This window comes from Elgaria multicarinata, chromosome 11 (assembly GCF_023053635.1).
Source record: "Elgaria multicarinata webbii isolate HBS135686 ecotype San Diego chromosome 11, rElgMul1.1.pri, whole genome shotgun sequence".
NCBI lineage: Eukaryota > Metazoa > Chordata > Lepidosauria > Squamata > Anguidae > Elgaria > Elgaria multicarinata.
The window spans coordinates 7,302,495-7,324,555 of NC_086181.1; the positions used below are offsets into that span (position 1 = coordinate 7,302,495).

The window sequence follows — 22,061 nt, forward strand, 5'->3', positions numbered from 1 at the left end:
ACAACCAGGATAAAAACCACGCAGCAAAATTTATATAAGATTAAAATACAGAGTTAAAACAGTGAAATTTAAATTTAAGTTAAAATTAAATTACGTCTCCACCTCCCATTTCTCCCTCGAAAAATAGTTTGCGCTTTTCGGACTACGTATCCCAGCGTGCACCGCTCCCTTTCTCTGTGTGTGTGTGTGTGTGCGCGCGCGCGCGCCTAAATCAAACCGGAAGCGGCGGCCAATATCTTTTTCTGTAGGAGGGCGGGACTACTTCCCTCCGCCTTACGAAGAGAAAGGCGATTGGTCGGAGAGTGAGGTCCTCGCGGGAGAGGGCAGGGCCACCGACGGATTCGGGTTTGGCGCGAAGAGCGCCGATTGGCTTGGAGAGGGTTGGCGCGTGCGGGGCGGGAGCCAATGGACGGGACCAAGCCGGTGGCGCGCGCGCGGATGCGGCTCGTCAGTCAGTCAGAGGCGAGGAAGGCAGTCAGGGCGGAGGTCGCGCGGCCCCTTCTCGGTAGGTTCGGTGTATGCGGCGGGCAGCGGGTGCCAGTGGGGGAGAAGAAGGGGAGCCGGTCAGGGAAGGGCCTGCGGAGAGGTTGGAGGTGTCTGGGAAGGAGGGAGTCTTTCTTGTTATAAAAGGGGAATTTAACAAGAAGCGGCATAAACGGGGTTCCCTTACGGGACTACCCGCCACATGAGTTCAGTTCTGCGCACACTCCCTATTGAATTCAACGGCCTTTCTTCTGGGTAATGCACTCGTTGTGTTCCCTTCTCGCTCCCGCCGGGGTAATAGCGATGTTTAGGCTGCCGGTCTAGAGCGGGAAAATGGCAGCGGGAGAAAATGTATTTCTAACTTGTCCTTTCTGAAACTATGCTCGTTAATGAAAGACGCTCCAAGACAGCGATGAAGTCACGTCTTAGATGCGGCGGAGCCTTTCAGAGAGGAGGGAGACTCTGCAGGGGAAGCTTTTTAGCACGTTGTTTTCTTAAATATTTCGTTGACGGCGACAACCGAACTTCAGTCTTTTAATGAGCCCGGGCTCACTGTTACCCACTTCCCATCAAAAGAGAACTGCTCAGCCCTTTGTGGTTCTAAATCAATGGGCTAATTTATTCATTGATATTTTCAGTTTGGGGACAGGATCAAGTGGGATGGATTGATCTGGAACATTGTGAACAGTTAAATACCTTCCCATCCCCAGCTTAAGTGCACAATCTTATGCATGTTTACCTAGGGGTGGGGAAAGGCTTACAATGCTGGCATTGTAGGACTTATTTCTGTCTAAACATGGATACGGTTGAGTCCTATTCAACTTTGGACCCCTTTTAAAAGCCCCCCTTTTTAAAAAGTTATTGCCTGTGTCATTTTTGCTGTTACTAGTAGTAGTAGTGACTACTAGTTACTACTCTGGCTTGGGCTGAGTCGGAAGCGACTGAACGAATAAACAACAGCTAGTGACTTGCCCAAAGTGAACGTCCATGGTTGAGTGGGGATTTCAAATCTCATCTTCATATGCCCCAATATAAGTCCTGTAGAAGTCAGCAGCTGAAAGCCCATGGGCCCAATCTGGCTCTGTTGAGGGTTGCTGACTGGCTCTCCATTAGTAAACCAGGAAAGTGAAAAAGTATGGAGAAAGCTGGTAACAACTTATTACCAGGTCCCTTTAAGTAGTCGACATGGTTCTCCAAGAGAACTACTTACAGGCCAGGACTTTAACCACTAATTGATAGTCTGTGACACAAATGGCTTAAAACAAGTAGGGTGCAATTCTATGCATGTTCACACAGAAAGAAGTCGAAAATGGCAGCGGGAGAAAATGTATTTCTAACTTGTCCTTTCTGAAACTATGCTCGTTAATGAAAGACGCTCCAAGACAGCGATGAAGTCACGTCTTAGATGCGGCGGAGCCTTTCAGAGAGGAGGGAGACTCTGCAGGGGAAGCTTTTTAGCACGTTGTTTTCTTAAATATTTCGTTGACGGCGACAACCGAACTTCAGTCTTTTAATGAGCCCGGGCTCACTGTTACCCACTTCCCATCAAAAGAGAACTGCTCAGCCCTTTGTGGTTCTAAATCAATGGGCTAATTTATTCATTGATATTTTCAGTTTGGGGACAGGATCAAGTGGGATGGATTGATCTGGAACATTGTGAACAGTTAAATACCTTCCCATCCCCAGCTTAAGTGCACAATCTTATGCATGTTTACCTAGGGGTGGGGAAAGGCTTACAATGCTGGCATTGTAGGACTTATTTCTGTCTAAACATGGATACGGTTGAGTCCTATTCAACTTTGGACCCCTTTTAAAAGCCCCCCTTTTTAAAAAGTTATTGCCTGTGTCATTTTTGCTGTTACTAGTAGTAGTAGTGACTACTAGTTACTACTCTGGCTTGGGCTGAGTCGGAAGCGACTGAACGAATAAACAACAGCTAGTGACTTGCCCAAAGTGAACGTCCATGGTTGAGTGGGGATTTCAAATCTCATCTTCATATGCCCCAATATAAGTCCTGTAGAAGTCAGCAGCTGAAAGCCCATGGGCCCAATCTGGCTCTGTTGAGGGTTGCTGACTGGCTCTCCATTAGTAAACCAGGAAAGTGAAAAAGTATGGAGAAAGCTGGTAACAACTTATTACCAGGTCCCTTTAAGTAGTCGACATGGTTCTCCAAGAGAACTACTTACAGGCCAGGACTTTAACCACTAATTGATAGTCTGTGACACAAATGGCTTAAAACAAGTAGGGTGCAATTCTATGCATGTTCACACAGAAAGAAGTCGAAATGGTTTGCTGGGAGTTGTAGGACTTCTTTTTTTTTCTAACCATACTTAGGATTGTGCCCTTAGCTGTATATTTTACAGATTTGTCTGTCAGTTGGGCTGCTGCCCCACCCCAACATAGAACTCTCCCACAGCAAAGCCTCAGCAAATTCACAAGCCTCCACATCTCTTGGAAACGTTACTGTTTAGCCTGGCCATTTTCTTCCCCTCTGATAATGTTTGGGGGAAGTGCATAAAGGTATAGGAATGGGTAGGGGAGATAACGTGAATAGGAATAAAGAATGTATGCTGGGGTAATAGTAATTAAACTTAAAGGATGAGATGAGAGTATCTGGAAACGGTGGGAAACATTCTAAAAGGAGAAATGTTTAGCCTTAGGCCTATTTGTGGGTGGGGGTTGTGTTGTGTGTATTGCTTAACTTGCATAATAATCTGTTATAGGTTCTCTTTCGGTTCCAGTGTCCATCATGCCAAGTACTAGAGCTCGGTCCCAGAGTCAGAACACCATCAACTTTCCAAAGCGGAAGTCAGTCAGGAAACTTCGTAAGCCTCTAGAGAATGACAGGGGTTCGGAGTTGGACTCAACCACACTGTCTGTCTCACCACTCTCCTCTCAGGTGCAGGTCTTGCCTCTTAGCCCCCGCAAACGCCTAGGTGAGTTGCCTTCTTTTTCTTCCTTCCAAATATCATACTGCAGTTTTCTGTATAAGGCATGCTTAGTGCCAATCCAATTCATGGTGCTTTGCAGTGATGCCAACAAGTGAGCCTTTTCTTTTCCATAACAAAGGGCCATGAGGGATGAATCAGGCAGGGCACACCAGCTCTTCCTTGAATACAGAGGTGTTTCAAAGGCCAGCTTGTATTTTTTTTAAAAAAATAAAAATCCTTTGAGAGCTTTAAATGAATGAACAGCTTTAAGAAGCTATTTTCTGTGATGGAAATGGATTCTGTTTAGACTAGAAGGAAGACTGCCTTTTCTATCTGGATCTATGGCTGCATTCTTCCTTCCTTTTTTCCTAAGCTAGGTGCTTCTTTGTTTCCTGTAGGTGATGACAATCGTTGCAACGTTACCCAATTGTTACCTTGCTCCCCGACTAAGCAGAGTAAAAAGGAGAACAGCTTTTCACCCACCTCCCGCAAGGGGCAAACTTTACTCTTCAACGAGTATTCGCCCCCCAAGTCTCCAACCAAGAGTAGCAGTTTGGTTTCTTCTCTGCTCCGTAGGGATTGGGAGACCCCCAGTACTTCACAGCATCCCTACCCAAAAAAAGAGCTAGTGTGTACGCGTCTCTTTAAGCAAGAAGGTAAGTAACAATATTCTTCATGGAAAAGACTGTGCTCTGCACCTATATTTGGTGTTGTGTCCATAAAAACAGCTGTTCTAGGTTCACTGTATGAAATCTGAGACCTTCCAGGAAGTCTTAACACGATAGAATTCTTGCAGACTGCTGTTTTCTCTACGATGCACTCTCATGTGAGAGTACTATTAGCTGTGTAAGTTCCACAAAACGAGCAAGTTAAGGCATGGTTATGCCACAGACCTGTTGTTCAGTTATAAAACTGCTCCCACTGTAGCTCTGGGCGAAGGTTGAATCTCTTTCAGTAGCCTCATAAAACTCCTTTTGGGGGAAGCCAAAATACTTGAACCCTTCAGATTTGTAGCATAGATGTGATCTCAGGAGGGACTGAAATGGCATCTTTCATCTTGGGTCAACTACTGTTTGTTTTATACTTTGAATGGTTTTTATTTTTGTGAACCACTCGGAGCTTCAGCTATTAAGCGGTATAAAATGCAATAAATAAATAACTAGTTTTTTGCAATTAAATTTTATTAGTGAAGGGATAATTGATAGGGATACTAAAAGTTAGGATAGATGTGTTGGACATCCTGCATAATTTTCTCCTTCTTTGAACACAATTACTGGATTCTTATGCCACCATTCTAACAACTGCAGACAGTGTTCCAAAAAGCAAGTTAATATATTAACAGTATAAAACAGAAGAACACAAATATCACCTGGCTTGGACAAACCAGAGTCTATGTAGTTCAACAATCTGTTTTCAAGAGCCGCTAACTAGAACCATGAAATAGTTCAATAAAAGAATTACACAACTACCTAAAAAGAAAACAAAACAACAAAATTGATATTTCATTTGTCATAACTGGCCCTTGAACTCAGCTAAAATTTTGTCTATTACTATGTCATCTAGAAGAGAATTATACAATTTGTTTATGTATTTTTTGTTTTAAACCTGTTCTGTCTTCATATTTTTAATGCAGGCTCCAGTTATCAACAGGCAAAGAGTCTCCTGCACACAGCTATTCCAGACCACCTGCATGCAAGGGAGAAGGAGACAGGTGTCCTGCATCGATTCCTCCGGGAACATGTCTGTAGGGAGAAGCCTGGAAGCCTTTATATCTCTGGAGCACCAGGCACTGGGAAAACTGCCTGCCTCAACAGGGCCCTACTAGACTTAAAGGTAATTGCTGGGTTTGAATTTGGATGCTGACCTGTCTTGGGACTTTTGCTATGGAACATTATGCTGGAAACAACAGTTGCCCAGAAGTGAGTTCTGCTTGTATGCTTGAAACTTGTTGCACTGGACTTAGTCCTGAGTACACATGCATACAGTTGGTCTGTGCTTTGTATGCCTAAAAGCTGCTAGCAGAAAGTCACATTTAATGTTTTGTGTCTCATCTTTCAGAATTGCCTTGTATCCCACTGGGTGTGGAGTAACTAGATTCAGAACTCTGTGGCAACTTTTTTCTTGCGTCAGTTACTGCACCCATTTCTGTTGTAAACTTGTTCTGCTGTTTCTGCATATGCACTATGGAAATGGGAGTGAACTAAGCTGTTGCACTGTGGAGATGGCAGAAAAACAAAAGTAGGCATGTAACTCTAAGCCATAGCTTGCTTATAGGTTTAGATGCTCAATCCCTGATGTTGGCACAAACCATGGTTTGGTGTGATGTTTGAACTGAGCCTGTATGACCATGTCTGCAAGAGATAGTAATTTCCTATTTGTTCCTACTGTTGCACTGGATAGTCTAAACACACGCACACACACTTTGGTCTGCTTCTCACAGAACTTTTAGAAATTTGGGAATGGACACCAGAGTATAAAATACACACACTCCCTGTTGAGTGTGAAGGGAAGGATATATATGTGTTTTGCCACATTTATCCATTTAGAATACACATAAAAACAGCCATTCTGTGTATTTCTACCATGCTGCCTTTCCCAGGAAAGATGGAGTATGTGCCCGGTTCAGCAGCTCAACGAGAAGGAAGTTTATTCATTAAGAGTGTATGTTTGTTCATCTTGTAGGTTAGATAATTGAGCCTCAGGAGCAAGAAAGTTGTCATCTCCAGTAAGTTCCTCTAGGAGCTTGCAGGTACTTCTGTTCAGAGGTAGCCTGCAAGTTGCTTTTGGAATTACTATATTTTGATGGCGCTACTTTGACTCCAATGCAAAGTTCTACTCTGTATTACTCCTTTGTGTTTTTCTGGCAGACTGAGCTCGCTGGGAGTCAGACCATTGTCTTAAACTGCATGACCCTGAGAAGCTCCCAGGCTGTTTTCCCAGCAATTGCTGAACAACTGGGCCAGTCTGGAGCAGACAAAACAGGCAGAGGTGATGTCAGCAGAAAGCTGGAGAAACGGCTAACGTCAGAAAGTGCACCTATGGTGTGAGTACAAGCTCTTTGGGTGTGAAGCATGTTGCAGTTTTTTGCGGTGGGGGTGGTGGGGAGGCGAGAAGATTTGTAGGAGTTAACGCATTATTTTTATTGTGTAAATTTTGTGAGGATGAAGAATATTCTCCAGTTTTCTGACCCAAAAGGAAGAGCTTGTTCATTGAAAGTCATGTGAGGATATCTCAGTGTTCTGGTCTGCTTTCTGTAGAGAAAGTGTCTTGCCTGTCTGTGATGAGCAAGTAGCATCCTTCTGGTAAGGGGTGGAGCAGGTCCTACTCTTGTCCTATGACTAGACATGTTCCTTTAAAAAATGAAGCTAGTAATTGCAGTTTGGAATACTTGATTCCATCCTGCCTGGATAGGGAGTCAAGCAAGTGTTGCACTGTTTCAGTCCTGTGCTGAGCACCCCTTTGGAATAGCTACATTTGATGGGTGTTTGGATGCTCAGACAGTAGCAGAAAAGATGTCCGGATGGCAGCTTTGTTCCTCTGTCCCAGGTCATTTGTCAAATCTGTGCGTTACTTTTTCCTTGCCCCAAGGGGTGGTGGTGTTCACATACTGATGTCTTTCATTTGTGCAGTTTGGTTGTGTTAGATGAGATGGATCAGCTGGACTGCAAGGGACAAGATGTACTCTACACGGTGTTTGAGTGGCCCTCCCTCCCCAACTCCCGGCTTGTTCTCATTGGTGAGTGTCAGAGATGCTGAAGCCCAATCCTATTTTTTTCAAGAGGGCCAATGTCAGGGAAAGGGGCAGCATCACTCCAGGGCTGGCATCAAGAGGTCAGCATGGTTGGGTGTCTGCCAAGGCCCATGTCCTGCCAATAGGGTCCGCTGTCAGTCACAGTGCCCTACCCACTGCTGCTCCTTGCTGTCACTGCTTGTTTGCCTGCCCCTTCTCTCTGACTCAGAGGAGGCAAGAGCAAAGAGGATCAAGCCACCACCTGCTCACTCTCCTGCTTTCCCCTCTAATTGGAAGGTGCGGGTTGGGGTTGGACTGTGCCCATCTTTACTACATCTTGTTGAGAGAGAGTGAGGGATGTGAAAGCATCAGGAAGTGAGGAGGATGTTTCCCCAGTGAAGACACTTTGCCTGAGGGTCTCTCATGACCCTCATGACAGCTTCAATAGGGCTGTATGGCTCCCCACCTGCAATGCATCAACTGGTAGAAGTATAAAATTTGAAGGAAGAATAGCTAGGCTGTCCTCTGTGCAAAATGAAGAACTACCCACTCACCAATCTCCCACTGATCAGCCTGTGCAATATAGAACATAGGCCAAGGTCAGAGTGAATGTCTGCAGCACTCCAGCTCCAGATTACTTAATAGAACATACAAGCCTACAGCAGTGTGCTTGCTGTACAAGAAAGCTGTTAACATTTAAGCCCCTTAATGTAGTCCACACTTCCCTATTGTACTCTTGGTTAGCTAAGTGTTGCTGAGTGAGATTTCCTCCCCCTGAACTTGTTTGTGAAAGCACTGCTGATATTGACAGGTCAGGTAGGGGTGGGGGCAGAGAGTTGGTTGTTTTTTATGCCCTTCATGGTTTTAAGTTTTGTGAACCACCCAGAAAGCTTCGGCTATTGGGCGGAATAAAAATGTAATAAATAATAAATAAATAAACCCTGTTTCAGACTGCAGGCATTCCAGATAGATACTTACATTGGTGTTTTAAGAGGAAGGCCCCTTCTGTTCTGAAGCAAGCTATATGAGGGTTGTGTGGGAAGGAAAATAGTGTGTACTTGCCCTCTAACGTCTTTTTATTGGCAGGTATAGCCAATGCCCTGGACCTCACTGATCGGATCCTGCCCCGCCTGCAGGCGCACCCCAAGTGCAGACCACAGCTGCTAAACTTTCCACCATACAACAAAGACCAGCTTGCTTCCATTCTTCAGGAACGTCTGAAACAGGTAAGATTTCAACAGCCAGACTCTAAAATTACTGCCCGAGTTCTAATCGACCCGCAGAAGGAATGGGCACATCCGCTTTGCACCTCTTCTTGAGACATTATTATCTTGATGTCTAATTAAGCAGAGTATAACTATCCTGTGCCATGCATTGCATCAGTGGCCAGTTTGTGAGAAGAATATGAACAAACCGTATCAAGAGCAAGAAAAGATGAGCCAAACACAAGTGCTAAAAAGTGTGTGTGTGTGTCTGTCTGAACACACATGCCACTACCAGAGTAAATGTGACTAACTCCAGAAATGGTACTAGTTTGTGGTGCACTATGCCATAAACCTGAATGTACCTACTTCATTTACGAAAACAATGTTGTATTGATTTTACATTGCTAGGTGGCTGAAGGATGGCAGGTGGTATATGCTGAGGACTACGTCCTCTTAGCCTGCCTCATTGCACACTAAGCCTGAGAGTCTGACTGTAGGTGTCGTCTGTGTGCCTTAGGTTCTCCTTTTCTACCTAGTAGCTAGGGTACTTCCTGATGGCAACAAATAAGATAGGGAGTTGGAGGATTAAGGATAAAGTGAGAGCTTTTGGACTGAAGTGAAGGAACTGACTTCTCACACATGTCCAAACCCTGTTGGTATTTTCTCTTTGAAGCCAGAAAGATGTAGCCCAAGAGAGGCTCCAGGATGGCTCTTGTAACTACCCTGTTTCCTCTTCTCTATCCCTTAGGTGTCAGGGGAGCAGGTGTTGGACAATGCTGCCATACAGTTCTGTGCTCGGAAAGTCTCTGCCATCTCTGGGGATGCCCGCAAAGCTCTGGACATCTGCAGGTGAAGAATATATAGCGCTCTAAAATCCAAGCTAATTACAGCACATAGGATGTGATTTAAAGCTTCATTATGGCGTTTGCTCCCCCTGCCTGGGAGAGCGAGCGAGAGAGAGAGAGAGAGCCCTCAAGTCTTTCTAGGGAGAGGGGAGGGCACTGCCTCCTAGCTGTGTTAATGTCTGGAAATGTTCACAGCCCATTACCTATGAAGGGTGAGAAGAATTGGTCCTCCCTGCTGCGATTATAGATTGGTTAATTACATTTGGATTGCAAAAGGCTCTCATTAACAGTTTTCAAGCAGACATCTTTATGGTGCTTGGAAGTGTTTTCTTTTCCCTTGTAAGTGGGTTTATAGAAGTTGCTTTCCACCTTCCTTGACCTCACTCATGCATTTGCTTAACGGTCTCCTTTCCCTGTGTTTGGCTCAAAAGTAGAGCAAAAAATGTGTCCTTTAGCATTAGTGATGGAGGTAAAATCCTGGCAAAAGCTGCCACTTTTCAAGGATGCTAGTCCAGATCTTTGTATGTGTGTGGTAGAGTTTAGTTACTCATAGGATTGGAATGGACTAATGGGTCATTGTGTCACAAACCTCCATCCCATGATTTGCTCCAGACGCAGGGAATGCTCTCAATGCCCCCAGTGTTGCTTGCCAGTTTGATCTTCACGGGGAGAGGATTTCCTCTTAGCTCCAAAGAAGTAGGAGTCAAAACCTCAGACTGCATAATATGTCAAACACATTTTGATTAAGTGTCTTCAAAGGTAAAGTCATCTTCTAAAATTTTATACTGCTTTCTAAATAACATCAGTTTACTTAGAGCTTGTTTTATTGGTATAACTACTCAAGTAAAGCACTTTTGAACACCTGTAGTGACTTATACCTGCTCCTGAAGAAAGCAGGGTGAAACATGCTGGGCATTTTATTTTATTTTAATATATTTGTTACATTTCTAATCCCCCCAAGTACTAATGCTCTCTATTGTCCAGGTCACCTACCACAATACATCTCTCTTTTCTGAGCATCATTGAAGCTTTGTGGCTGTTTTCACTTTTAGTGCTGCCCCTTTCCTTTTGCTGGCATTTCTGTTACATAATTCTCTCTCCGCCCAGGCACCCTCAACTAAGGTCTGTCTTTGTCTTCTTATAAGAGGCAGATTAAAGCACTTTTATCCAGCCAGGCATTTATAATTTAGTCTCCTGGTACACTGTTTCCATATATTAAGTTCTTGTAAGAGCTTTGTCTCTGCTGGATTTTATTTTATTTTAGATTGTCTTAGCCATAGGGCATAACAACCAACACAAAATAGTTTGCATTTACAAATAGGGCTAACATCCACAGTGAAACACTTATTAAAACAAAGCCGTAATTACAGGGTTTAAAAATCAAATTTACCCCAGAGCAAACTTGTATAATATTTAAAACCGTTAGGAAAAATACAAATGTTAGTTAATACTGACACAAAGCCAATCCAACAACAGATACCGGGGCACTTTTTAGAGCCCATTGAATCCAATGTGAGAGTTAATACATGCTTAGAGCACAATCCTATTGTGATGGTGGGGAGATTCCTTGGTGGCGCAACTACCATATCCAAAGCCCGGCTTCCTCACTATGGGCGGATTTCCCCCCTCTTTTTTCCTTCCGCTTTCAACCTACCCATTGATAACAATGGGAAGGAATTTACTGTGGCGTTTCCATGGCTGGTGTAGTTTCAGGCTTGTTTGGGGGTGTGCAAAGGGATCAAGTGGACTTAGGTTCCTGTGGATCTATGGCCTCCCCCTCATTGACAGGTCAGTAACCGATGTGCAACAGATGTGCCATCACGCTAGCAGTCCTCCCTCTCCACTGACTTAGCAATATTTCTGCCACATCCTTTTTTAAATAATAATAATAATAATAATATTTTCCTCCGCCCACTCTCCTAACATGTGATAGTCCAGGCATTCCGTAATTATAATAAATCAAGGCAGAAATATACAAAATACATTATTCACGTGAACCACATCCTATGGCCATTCAGACATTCTTTTGAAGAGCATAGGATGACTCCTTAAATTCTTTCATTAAAACCATTGGAATTTGGGTGGATTATCCTTTTCGTTTGCAAAAAAATTCACTTTAAAAAATTGTGGTTTTTTAAGAGAACTACACAGCATCCTTACTCTTACCCAGCTCTGTTTCAACACAAGCAAGTTTCTTTGCTCCCACAAGTTGCAACAGAATTTTGCAGTTTCTGATAATTAAAACAGATGTTTGGGTTTGTAACCTAAATTTTGCTTTAGCTCTTTAGTAATTGTCAACTTAAACAGAGATTTAGTCCTGCCTCATACCACCCATGGGGTGCCCAAATTAGACAGAAGTTGGCACTGAGGCTTTGGGTCGAAGGCTGCCTCTAGCAGCACTTCCACCTCAACAAATAGAGCGTTAGTCTCATTAAGAGGCAAGATAGTAATGAGCTCCCATTAATGGGCCATGCACGTCACTCCAGGTCTCCTTCCTCTATGTGTATGCCATGCTTGCATGGTTTCTCCCTTGTGACTTTTCAATACTGCTTGAGAGCATTGGGATGGGAAGGCAAGATAGGGAACTGCAAATACGAATAAACAACCACACAGTATTTATTTATTTATTTAAGGATTTTTATGCCGCCATTCAGGCAAAAAAGGCTCTCATGGCGGCTTACAAAAGTATTTCTTGACAGTCCCTGCCCACAGGCTTACAATCTAAAAGACATGACACAAAATGAAAGGGGATTGGGAGGGAGGAGGAGGAGGGGGGAAAGGAAAGCAAATTCAGGCACTACAATCTTAGTTGGAAAGTTCAGCAGTTACAGGTGACAGCAGGAGGGAGGGGGCTCTCAGCTGGAGCTGGACCCAGGCACGGTGGAGAGGTGCCTGGCTGCTGCTTCCTCCCTCATTGGTGGCCCCTGCAGAGACAGTTGGTAGCAGGAGGGAGGGGGCTCTCAGCTGGAGCTGGACCCAGGCACGGTGGAGAGGTGCCTGGCTGCTGCTTCCTCCCTCACTGGTGGCCCCCGCAGAGACAGTTGGTAGCAGGAGGGAGGGGGATCTCAGCTGGAGCTGGACCCAGGCGCGGTGGAGAGGTGCCTGGCTGCTGCTTCCTCCCTCACTGGTGGCCTCTGCAGAGACAGTTGGTAGCAGGCGGGAGGGGGCTCTCAGCTGGAGCTGGACCCAGGCACGGTGGAGAGGTGCCTGGCTGCTGCTTCCTCCTTCACTGGTGGCCCCTGCAGAGACAGTTGGTAGCAGGAGGGAGGGGGCTCTCAGCTGGAGCTGGACCCAGGCACAGTGGAGAGGTGCCTGGCTGCTGCTTCCTCCCTCATTGGTGGCCCCTGCAGAGACAGTTGGTAGCAGGAGGGAGGGGGCTCTCAGCTGAGAGTGTAAGGACTGGTTTAAGTACCTTGTTATGACCACAGACCCTATGACTGGCCATTGGTCTTCAGTTGATGGGTCAGGGCCCAAAACTGGATCATGGAGCAGCCTGGGTTAGGTTGCACAAGTGCATAATCCCCGTCTCTTGTCCATTTTAAAGGATAAAAGAGCAGAAAGATTAGGGTTATGTAGAGATATCAGGAGAAAGTAGCAAGGGAAGAGAAAATTGTAAACGGATGTGTATAGTTAAATGAAAAGTTGCTGTTAAAGGTGGGTCCTGGTGTGAAGAGCGCTGTTTTGAACTGCTTGGACCAGCCAGATTTGAAGAGTTTCAGTGCATGACAATGTGTTTTAGTTGAGGTGAAGTCTTCAAGGTACATTTCTTAGAATAACAGGGTTGGATAACTAATCAATCTTTTTCAACTCCCTGGTTTGTAAGGATATCCTAGACATAAAATCATGCATGATAGTTGTCTGTCTAGCTTCTGTTGGTAAACCTCATAGAAAGGAGATTCTACCCAGATAGCTTCTGAGGAGAATTATTAACAGTCAGAGTTGTTCTACTATTCAACCAGAACTCACCTGGAACTCCCTCCCAGAAAGCCTTCATGGCTCCATCTTGCCCTCCTTCAAACCCCTTTTGTGTGTGTGTGTAAACTTCAGCTTAACTGTTGGGTCTGCAACTCAAATAAAGCCTATGTCCGTGTAACTTAGATTGCTGAGCCTCATCTTTTGTTACTGTTGCCTCTCTCTTCCCCATACTCAGGGCCAGATTAAGCCATGGCTGAGGCCCTAAACCATGTCAAAGTTCAGATGCCCTATCACATAAAAATAAATAAAAAAGGTGTAATACATTATAAGAGAAAGGGGGGTGCTTGTAATTAAACAATGTTAGATAGCTTTCTCTGAAGATGTGTATAAAAGCACTAATTAAGTAAGTTGATTTCAGCTTCATTTAAACTGCCTCTAATTTGCACTTATTGCCTCCAATGCTAAATGCTCTTTTGCCATGCTTTCTCCATATGAGGCAACTCTGCTGTAAGTCACACCAGACTTTTCAACATATTCAAGCCAAAGCAATTTCATCTTAGTTATCTCCAACATATTTTGAGGCCCTTCATTGTTCCTAAATCCGACACTGCCCACACTGATTATTTTTTATCCTTGTTTATAGCGAGAGTCAGGGACGTCTTCCGTAATCTAGCCATATTAATAACTGTAGTCAGAAATTTTGTTATGTCCTAATGGCTAATAATTGCCACTACTCCTAAAAATCTGAAAACTGTCAGCATTTTTTCTCTTCTCTCCTTCCTACCCCACCTGAATTTTTTTTCCGCATTACTGTTTGAAATGTTCACTCATAGCACCTATGAAACCATGTTTGTTTGTTGGAGAAGGTTTACTAATTTAAGTTTCATATAAAATATGGACATCGATAGCTGACTCTTTTCTACACTAACTGGAGGTTTCTCCCTCCTAAACAAAAAAACACTTCATTTGGTAGAGGGTAAACCATTCATATTTGGTGTGCCCTGGTTAATGCATTGCTGAGGAACAGCTGAGATACCATGTTGGCACAGGATATGTTCACACTCTAAACAGTTTAATTGCTTGGTAACTTTGCCCACTTGAAGGAGATGAAAAGGCTTTTCAGGGATCTGCCGTTCTTCACTCTTGTTATTTCTATGTAGTAGAATGTGGGTAATGATTAAACTGTGTAAATTGCCACCTGTTTATTCACAAAGAGTTGCTAATTTTTCACAATGTAAACAGCACCACTTGACCTGTGACACATAAGGTAAAAACAAGGAGGTGATAGTTGTCTATGCTGAAAATCCAGTAGAGGTGATCTTCAGAAGATGCTATGAAACTTTTCCCTGCATGCATGTGATACGTTTAGAAAAAAAGCAATTTAAAAAAGACCTCATAGAGACTTATAAAATTATGCACAGGATGGAGAAAGGGGACACAGATGGTTTTTCTCCCTCCCTCATGATATGTCACAGCACTGGCATCACACTATGATGATATAATATCCTAGATTCCATTCGTACAAAGAATCCCTCATTCTGGCTCAATAAATCCAGGGCTGTGGAGTCGGCACATAAAACCTCTGACTCCTTTATTCATGGCACCTCCGACTCCTTTTAATTATATATCCTTTAATTATATATCGATATAGGAAATTTCCTATATATTTCCTACATTAACTGCAAGCATGCAACTTTTTAGAACCTAACCTGTTAAAGCCCGGGTCTATCAAAATTACTTATAATTAAACATGCATTAGTTTAGGTACCTAAAAGTGTTTAAAGCAACTGATTCGTGCAGTTATGTGTATATGGTTTGGGTTTTGTTTTTTTCTAAAATCCAAATAAAAATCTCCTTTACTGTGTTACGTGATATGCTCTCATTAGACCTGTGTACAACTTGCACATGTTCTAATGAGACTCACATACACACACTTGAAAGGAGTCTTTAGACATTGGTCATAGAGCATCTGTGGCTAAGTAAGGTGATTCTTATCTAAATGAATTGCTTGACCTAGCCTTGTGATTGCTGTCAGCCCCATTCCTGTGTTTTTTCTCTCATCTCTGTTGGAGATGGAGGGGTGAAGACACCTTGACTGTTGGCTGCATCAAAATGGAGTCTGTACTGCTGACTCACAGGAGAGCTGCTTCGTAACAACTGTATTTTATTCAGTTAAAAGTGAAAGTTTGTTATTGTGCTTCCTTTCCTTCCTCCCCCCATTCCCTCCCTCATACACCCCAAAAACCTCTTTCTTCCCCCACAAACAACCCAGCGCTTACTGCAACCAGCCAAGATTACAAAACTCCTTCTTGTGCTTGGAACTCACATGCTTGGAGCACCCGAGTCATGGTGACTCGTCTGAGCCTGCCTGTGAAGGAGCAGCGGCACTCTGGAAAAGGCGGCACATTGATCCGTCTTTTTCTCTGCTGCTGCCGATCCGCTGAGGGGGTCTGAATTTCTCAGGCCACTGGACTGCGAATCTGGGATTTTTGTCCAACCAGCCAGAATATTTTGGAATTGGCTAGAATCCAGGACAGGACATATCGCAACTCTATATACAATTTAAATTTATTAGGAGTCGGTACATTTTTACTGACTCCAACTCCAGTAACCCAAGAATTGCTTCTGACATCGACTCCACAGCCCTGAATTCTGCCCCTTGGACCTCTTCACTCCCTTCTTATTTTGCATATAAATATGATAATATTCACTGTTTAAGATTCCTCCTACAGTGCAAAGAGGTTTGGATTATAATTATTTTAACTAAGGCCAATCATACTTTAGAATAAGAGAACATGATTTTCTGAACCAAACGGGTTTGGAGTTGAGGGATTCTCTTGTTGGTTTGTCATAAAGTTGAAGCAGTATTACAGTAAGGGTGGTCTGGTCTGATAGCAGAAATAAACAGGAGTTGTGTTTTCTCTCCTGTACATGAGCAATCGTCAGGCAGGGAAGGCAACTGCAACATGGGCAACACAGGTGGCTGCAAATTGGTGTCTTTTGCACTCAAGCTCATACATTTTTGGTGATGTGCTACATGTGGGGCAAAAAGAAAAATGGCCTGGCCTGTACACAGTTTCATTATGTGAGAAAACCTGGAGAGGTCCATAGGACGGGTGTACAGCTTTTATGTCTCAGATTGCCAGGCGTCTTTCGTTCTGTCATCCACTCATTGACAAAGTTAGACAGAGGTATGAGAATTTCGCCTTTGCGAAATTTGTCTTTGCGCAAGTACACACCTTTGTTCAGATCTGCACTTGCGCAAATCCCCCCAGAAGTTTTTAGAAAAAGGTTGCAAGACTGTGCGACTTACTTGAATTGCGGATTACAATTCTAGTCTATAGTACTGCAGTGGGGATTGATAAAATCTTTGGTAAAACACTAATAAATTTAGTTTACAATGTTACTCATCCTTAGGAGGGCCATTGAAATTGTGGAATCGGATGTGAAGACCCAAACTGTGCTCGAACTGCGGCCTGCCAGTAAGTAGCATTTCTTCACTCTCTCCCCCCTTAGCAGATCCTAGGCTGCTGTGCGGTGCTGTCATGTTTCATTATGTGTTTTCCTGACCCTGATTGGTAGCATTTTTTCCCAGGGACTTGTTTAGACCTTACTGGAGGGAAGAAATTATCGTGCAGCTGGCTGGCACAAAAAGTGTTTTCCCTTCCAGGACTAACGAAGCAGACAGCCCTGCAGTTGGGGGTGGGTGGGTACACCTGCTCCCTTGTCTCTTCTCTCTAGTGTTGGCTTTAAGTGTAACTTGGCCAGTGTAAATGCAGATGTGAAACAGCTACATACAGTGTTTGGAAAGCAGGCATCTCCGAAAATGAGCTGAAAATTGATGCAGCCTCAGGATTGCACACTATTAGTGAGGCAATATGTTTATGTCCATCTTGACTCACCTCCATTCATTTGCTGTAAGATCAGTGACACACCTGAACCATTTGCCCTACAAAATTAGGGGGTAAAGATTGCATGTCTTGTGGGGGTGCTTGGTTTGAAGGCACATGATACATCATCCTTGCTAAACAGGTCTAGATTTGGTCAATGTCTGAATGTGACACTGTCTGGGAACCCTACATATGCCATGTTGAGCTCTTTGGATGAAAGGTGGAGTATAAATCTAACAAAATCAGTATATATGCTATTAATAGGTTACAGGAATCGCATGGGAATGAGGTCGTGTGTGGCATGTTCTGCCTCGGCTATTGCTCTGTTCTCTGTCCAACTGACCCCAGTTCTCTTTCTCCCGTCTTCAGGCAAATCCCTTTGTAAAACAGCCACAAGCTCAGCAGTGCCCAAGCAAGTGAGGCTGCTCCACATATCCCAGGTGATCTCTGATGTGTATGGTGACCGGATGGCATCTGTTAATGGCCGTGGCGATTCTGATTCCTTCCCCTTGCAACAAAAAATATTGGTCTGTTCTCTGCTGCTCTTAACCAAGAAACAGAAAGCCAAAGAGGTGACCCTGGGAAAGGTAAGTGTACAGAAAAGTGTACAGTGCTGCTGTAAATCTATTGTAAAGCCAAGCTCTCTGCCTGATAAAAGTGTTACCTTATCACATCACACAAGCCCTACTAGGGCATGATATTTTAAACTAGAGTAGTCTGGCTCCCAGACTATGGAACGATCTCCCTGACGAGGCTCGCCTGGCACCAACGCTGCTCTCTTTCCGGCGCCAGGTTAAGACTTTCCTCTTTGCCCAGGCATATGGCAGCACATCTTAATCACCCACGTGTTTATTTTTAACGGGTTTTAGTTCTTTATGTATGTATATTCTGCGTTTTAGAATTTTAAATTTTGTGTACTCGTTTTTATCTCAATTTTAGAATTTCTGTAAACCACCTAGAGAGCTCTAGCTATGAGGGCGGTATATAAGTGTAATAAATAAATAATAAATAAATAAGTACCACAGGACTAATACAGACAAGTAGTGTGAGCAAGTCCTACCATTTAAAAATCCTGTCTGTTTATGCAGGACTTGCAGTAAGAACTAGAGTACAAGAACCTTCAAGAGAATGGTACCATCTACCTTTCTTTTCCCATCCTGTCACACATTCTGTCCTTTTTTTTTAAGACCTTGGACATTAAAGAGACCTGATGGCTTAGAGAAGATAGTTTCCTGTATGAACTGAATGGAACAGGACTGCTTGAAACATACACAAGTGTTTGAATATAGGATAGATGCAACTGTGCACCCTAAAGCCACTAACATACCTACTTTCCCATCCTATCATTTTCTGGGGACATTGTGGAGTTGAATTTGATAGGTGGAAGAGAGATAGGAGCTCTTTCTTTAGCTCATGGTTTCCGCAGCATGGACGGATGGCAGGGGCAGAGGCTTAGCATGTTGTAGTCCAGGTTGTTCCACAGCAAAGCTAATTTTATTCCAGATTTGCAAATGGGGAAACTAAGACAGGGACAGTTGTTTGTCCAGTGAATTTATGGGTGGGGGGTTCACATAAGCTCTAAATCTTTTGCAGTTGCACTTGCGGTGTGTGTGTGTGTGTGTGTGTGTGTCCCTTTCTGTTTGCTTTAGAAGTGCAGGTTATAATTGCAATGCTCATGACCCAGAGTTGTGGAGCAAATCTGGTGTTTTGCCTTGCTAGCAACTTCTTCGGCTGGACTTTGCGAGACATGATCAGGAGGAACATCATCCAGTTAACAAACCATGTTGAGGGATCAAGCTAGCCTCAGACACTCAGATAAAGCCAAAGAGAACAAGTTCTGCCATGCACTCTTGACTGTCTCTCTCTTGCATTCAGTAGTGTGGATTTTCATACATGTTTCCTCCTCCTAGCTGCATGAAGCCTACAGCAGAGTTTGCCAGAAGCAGCAAGTGGGAGCTATTGACCAGTCAGAGTCTCTCTCACTCTCGGCCCTCTTGGAATCCAGGGGTATTGTGGGGTTGAAGAAGGCTAAAGAAGCACGGCTGACAAAGGTACTACTACAGATCTGTTTCCTGCTATGGCTGGGATGGCAATGTGCTGGGGTCTGAACTGTTTGGGATTCCTCAGTGATTAGCAATAAACAAGCCCCAGAGAAAGATGGGTGCTTTGCCTTAAATAGGCAGCTCATTGGAGTTAATCCCCTCCCTTGTCTTTTAATGTGGTTTTATATTTATTTATTTATTGCAATAGCTGAAACTCTCTGGGCGGTTATATCTATTTAGATTAGCAGTACAGCCTGTCCATAAGCCTTAAGGTTTGGTATGCAATGTTTCCTTATTTCATTGATCTCAATACATATCATAGCTATGAAGAGCTGCCACCTTGTCGTTCTCCTTGGTTGTAGTTCTGTGGAAGAGCCACGGTGCATGGTTCCTTAGGTCAGTGGTGACCAAAGAGGCTGCAATCTTTTGTGCCTGAAAGAACTGTAGATGCAAGGGCGAATGAAGTGCCAGCATGCGTGCGCACAAACAAGGCCAAGAGGAAGTAGAGATGCAATGTCGGGATCCGTTGCGCCTTTGCCTAGTCAGTTTGGTCTGCATGTGTGAGATCAGCCGCTATCTCCGTCAGTGCTGCAGCCAGAGACTTAGAAGTGCACCTTTTGGGGCTGTAATGGTGGTGTTTGCTTTGCTTCATGGATGAGATGGAGGCCCTTCTGCTGCCCTCTTCTCTCTGAAACATGCCAATTTTTTGCTCACACTCTGGGACTTGGAGGAGCATGATCAGCCCTGAGCTAAATAGTTTTGAAAAGAGGAACCAATAACTCCATCATGGTGGCAAATGGTGACCTCTGCTAACGATGGGAGTTCCACTGTGGAGCAAGGGGTGTGGCTTAGCTGATTTGGAATACTGTGGATTCTGAGCTTGAAAAGGCCATATTCTGAACTTCAAGGGGAATTATTGAAGAGGGCTAAATTTTGGCTGTTTGAACAAATGTTTTACTTTCCCTTGCTTTGGTTGTAGAATTTGCTATGACTTTGGCAATTGGAGGCAGAAAGAGAGTGCTGGAGGAAGGGAGTGCAGAGACCCGGGGCATCACTGCACCTGGCGACGTCTCTTCTCCCTCTTAATGGGGGACTGGCAGTGAAAGTTCTATGACAGAGTGTGATGTTCCATAAGTCAATATTTCTGCTGTCCGTGTAGAAGAGGCTTGTCTTTGGGTACTGAGTGGCAGCGGGATTATTGGGCATCATAGCAGCAGGTCCTGTGTTCTCTTCTCCCATGAAGACTCAACTTTTTACAGTATGGTTCTGGGATTTTGCTTTCTGGCAATGATGGATGCTCACCTTCCCCGTTTCTTTCCAGGTCTTTTTGAAGATAGAAGAGAAGGACGTGGAGCATGCCCTCAAGGACAGAGTCTTGGTTGGAAGCATCTTGGCCATGGGACTTTAGAATTGCCTACATTCTACCCCCACCCCCAGCCTTCCCAGCCTCTTTTTTGAACCCCATTCTCTCCCACACCCACCCCCCAGTCCCCTGTGTTACCTTTTTCTCTATTCCTCCCTCACCTGTACATATATTGGAACTGCCTGTTCCACTCCTGGGCTCCCTGGCTGCCTGTTTTCAATACCACCAGTGAAAGAGAATGAGGGGTGTCAGCAAGAGAGCGCATCTGCAGAAACAAAACCATTAACGTCACGAGACGAAATAAGAGAGCCGCAGCTTCTCTTGTGAACTCCTTTGAAGTTGGACTGTTTCCGCAAAGCAGATGTCGCTCATGCTCAGGCTTAGTGTCTTGGGAGCTGCGGTGGGGCTTAGTGAGAGAGAGACACACGCACGCACACACAGAGGCTCTGAGCATCTTGATGTTTATGAACTATGGATTCAGCCCCAGCACTGAAACTGGTTTAGGCCTGGGGCAAAGAGCTGATCTGTTATATTCCTGAGCCGCTTCTTGTGAAGAGTTGGTTGGTTTGTGTGAATCTAAAATTCTTGCTAAGCATGCCAGGCTGGCTTTTGAGTTACATTATACGTTGCGTGGTCATGTATGTATGTGTATATTAAAGATTTTTATTCGAACAGTCCGGTTCACATTTCAAATGCCAGATGTATTTTCAAATTGCTCTTCACCCCAGAATGGCATTGAACCTGAAAAAGAAGAACATTTCAGGATGTCTCTCCCCACTCGTCTCCCTGCAATGAATTTATAATATTTCTAATGTATTGAAATATGTACAGCCAGGTGTTTTTAACAATTGGGAGTATTAATATACTCCTATTGTGCGTATGTTTTTTTAATTTATAGATTAAAAGAGTTTGTCTTACAGTTTCGATGTGTGGGATGTGTATTTTGTTTAGTTTGGGGGCTCATTTTTGCAACTTTTATCTGGTTTTCTCAGGGAATTAGGTGGTGCAGATTCCCTTGCGTAGGAATCCTGGATTCCATCCTTGATTTAACTTAGTATTATTTCTCCAGTGGCACCTTAGTAAATGAGAGAGCAGCCAGTACTAATCTTTTGTCCATTAAAGTAAAGGTGCAATTATGTTTGAGGCATACATGCCCCACTGATTGTGTCCAGTACCCACAGAGTTCATGTACCTGTAATTGTGGGGTTTTTTTTTCCTTTCGATGTTAGAATCATAGAATAGCAGAGCTGGAAGGGACCTACAAGGCCATCGAGTCCAACCCCGTTCCAGATTTATGCATACATTTAATATCTGTCACAGTTGCTTCTGTCTGACTTTGGAAGAGTAAATTTCTGATACAAAATCTTGGGGGCATCTACCCTTTGTAGCCGTCTTATATTTTAGCCAGTTCATAGTGTTACTAAACAGCCAGAAATCTTCAATTATATCCATTTTGTCCCCTGGTTTTTTTATAGTGCCCCATGTCTTTATTTATTTATTTTTGCTTTAAGCTGAGAGGCCAGGGCAGGAAACATGGACAACCTGCCTTTTTAGGCAGGCCAGAGCAACTTTGGCAACCTCCTTGTTCAAACATAGTGGAATGGGACGATTTGACCCATCTGCAGCCCTGATGGCTGGCTCCTGTAAACCACAATGGC

At 44.0% G+C, this 22,061-nt stretch overlaps 1 protein-coding gene across 2 annotated transcripts; it reads left to right on the forward strand.

Moving 5' to 3' along the window:
- The first annotated feature begins 465 nt into the window (after window positions 1-465).
- CDC6 (cell division cycle 6) lies at window positions 466-21,223 on the forward strand. 2 transcript variants are annotated; one of them, XM_063136451.1, is made up of 12 exons: window positions 466-505; window positions 3,207-3,419; window positions 3,812-4,069; window positions 5,047-5,246; window positions 6,281-6,456; window positions 7,043-7,149; window positions 8,230-8,369; window positions 9,097-9,197; window positions 16,526-16,590; window positions 17,368-17,585; window positions 18,909-19,049; window positions 20,362-21,223. In XM_063136451.1, the coding sequence occupies exons 2-12, from the start codon at window positions 3,233-3,235 to the stop codon at window positions 20,446-20,448; spliced, it is 1,680 nt and encodes a 559-aa protein (XP_062992521.1). In that variant the 5' UTR covers window positions 466-505; window positions 3,207-3,232; the 3' UTR covers window positions 20,449-21,223. The 2 variants fall into 2 exon arrangements, with proteins under 2 accessions (XP_062992521.1, XP_062992522.1); XM_063136452.1 differs by having other exon boundaries at window positions 474-505; window positions 3,225-3,419.
- Window positions 21,224-22,061: the final 838 nt, after the last annotated feature.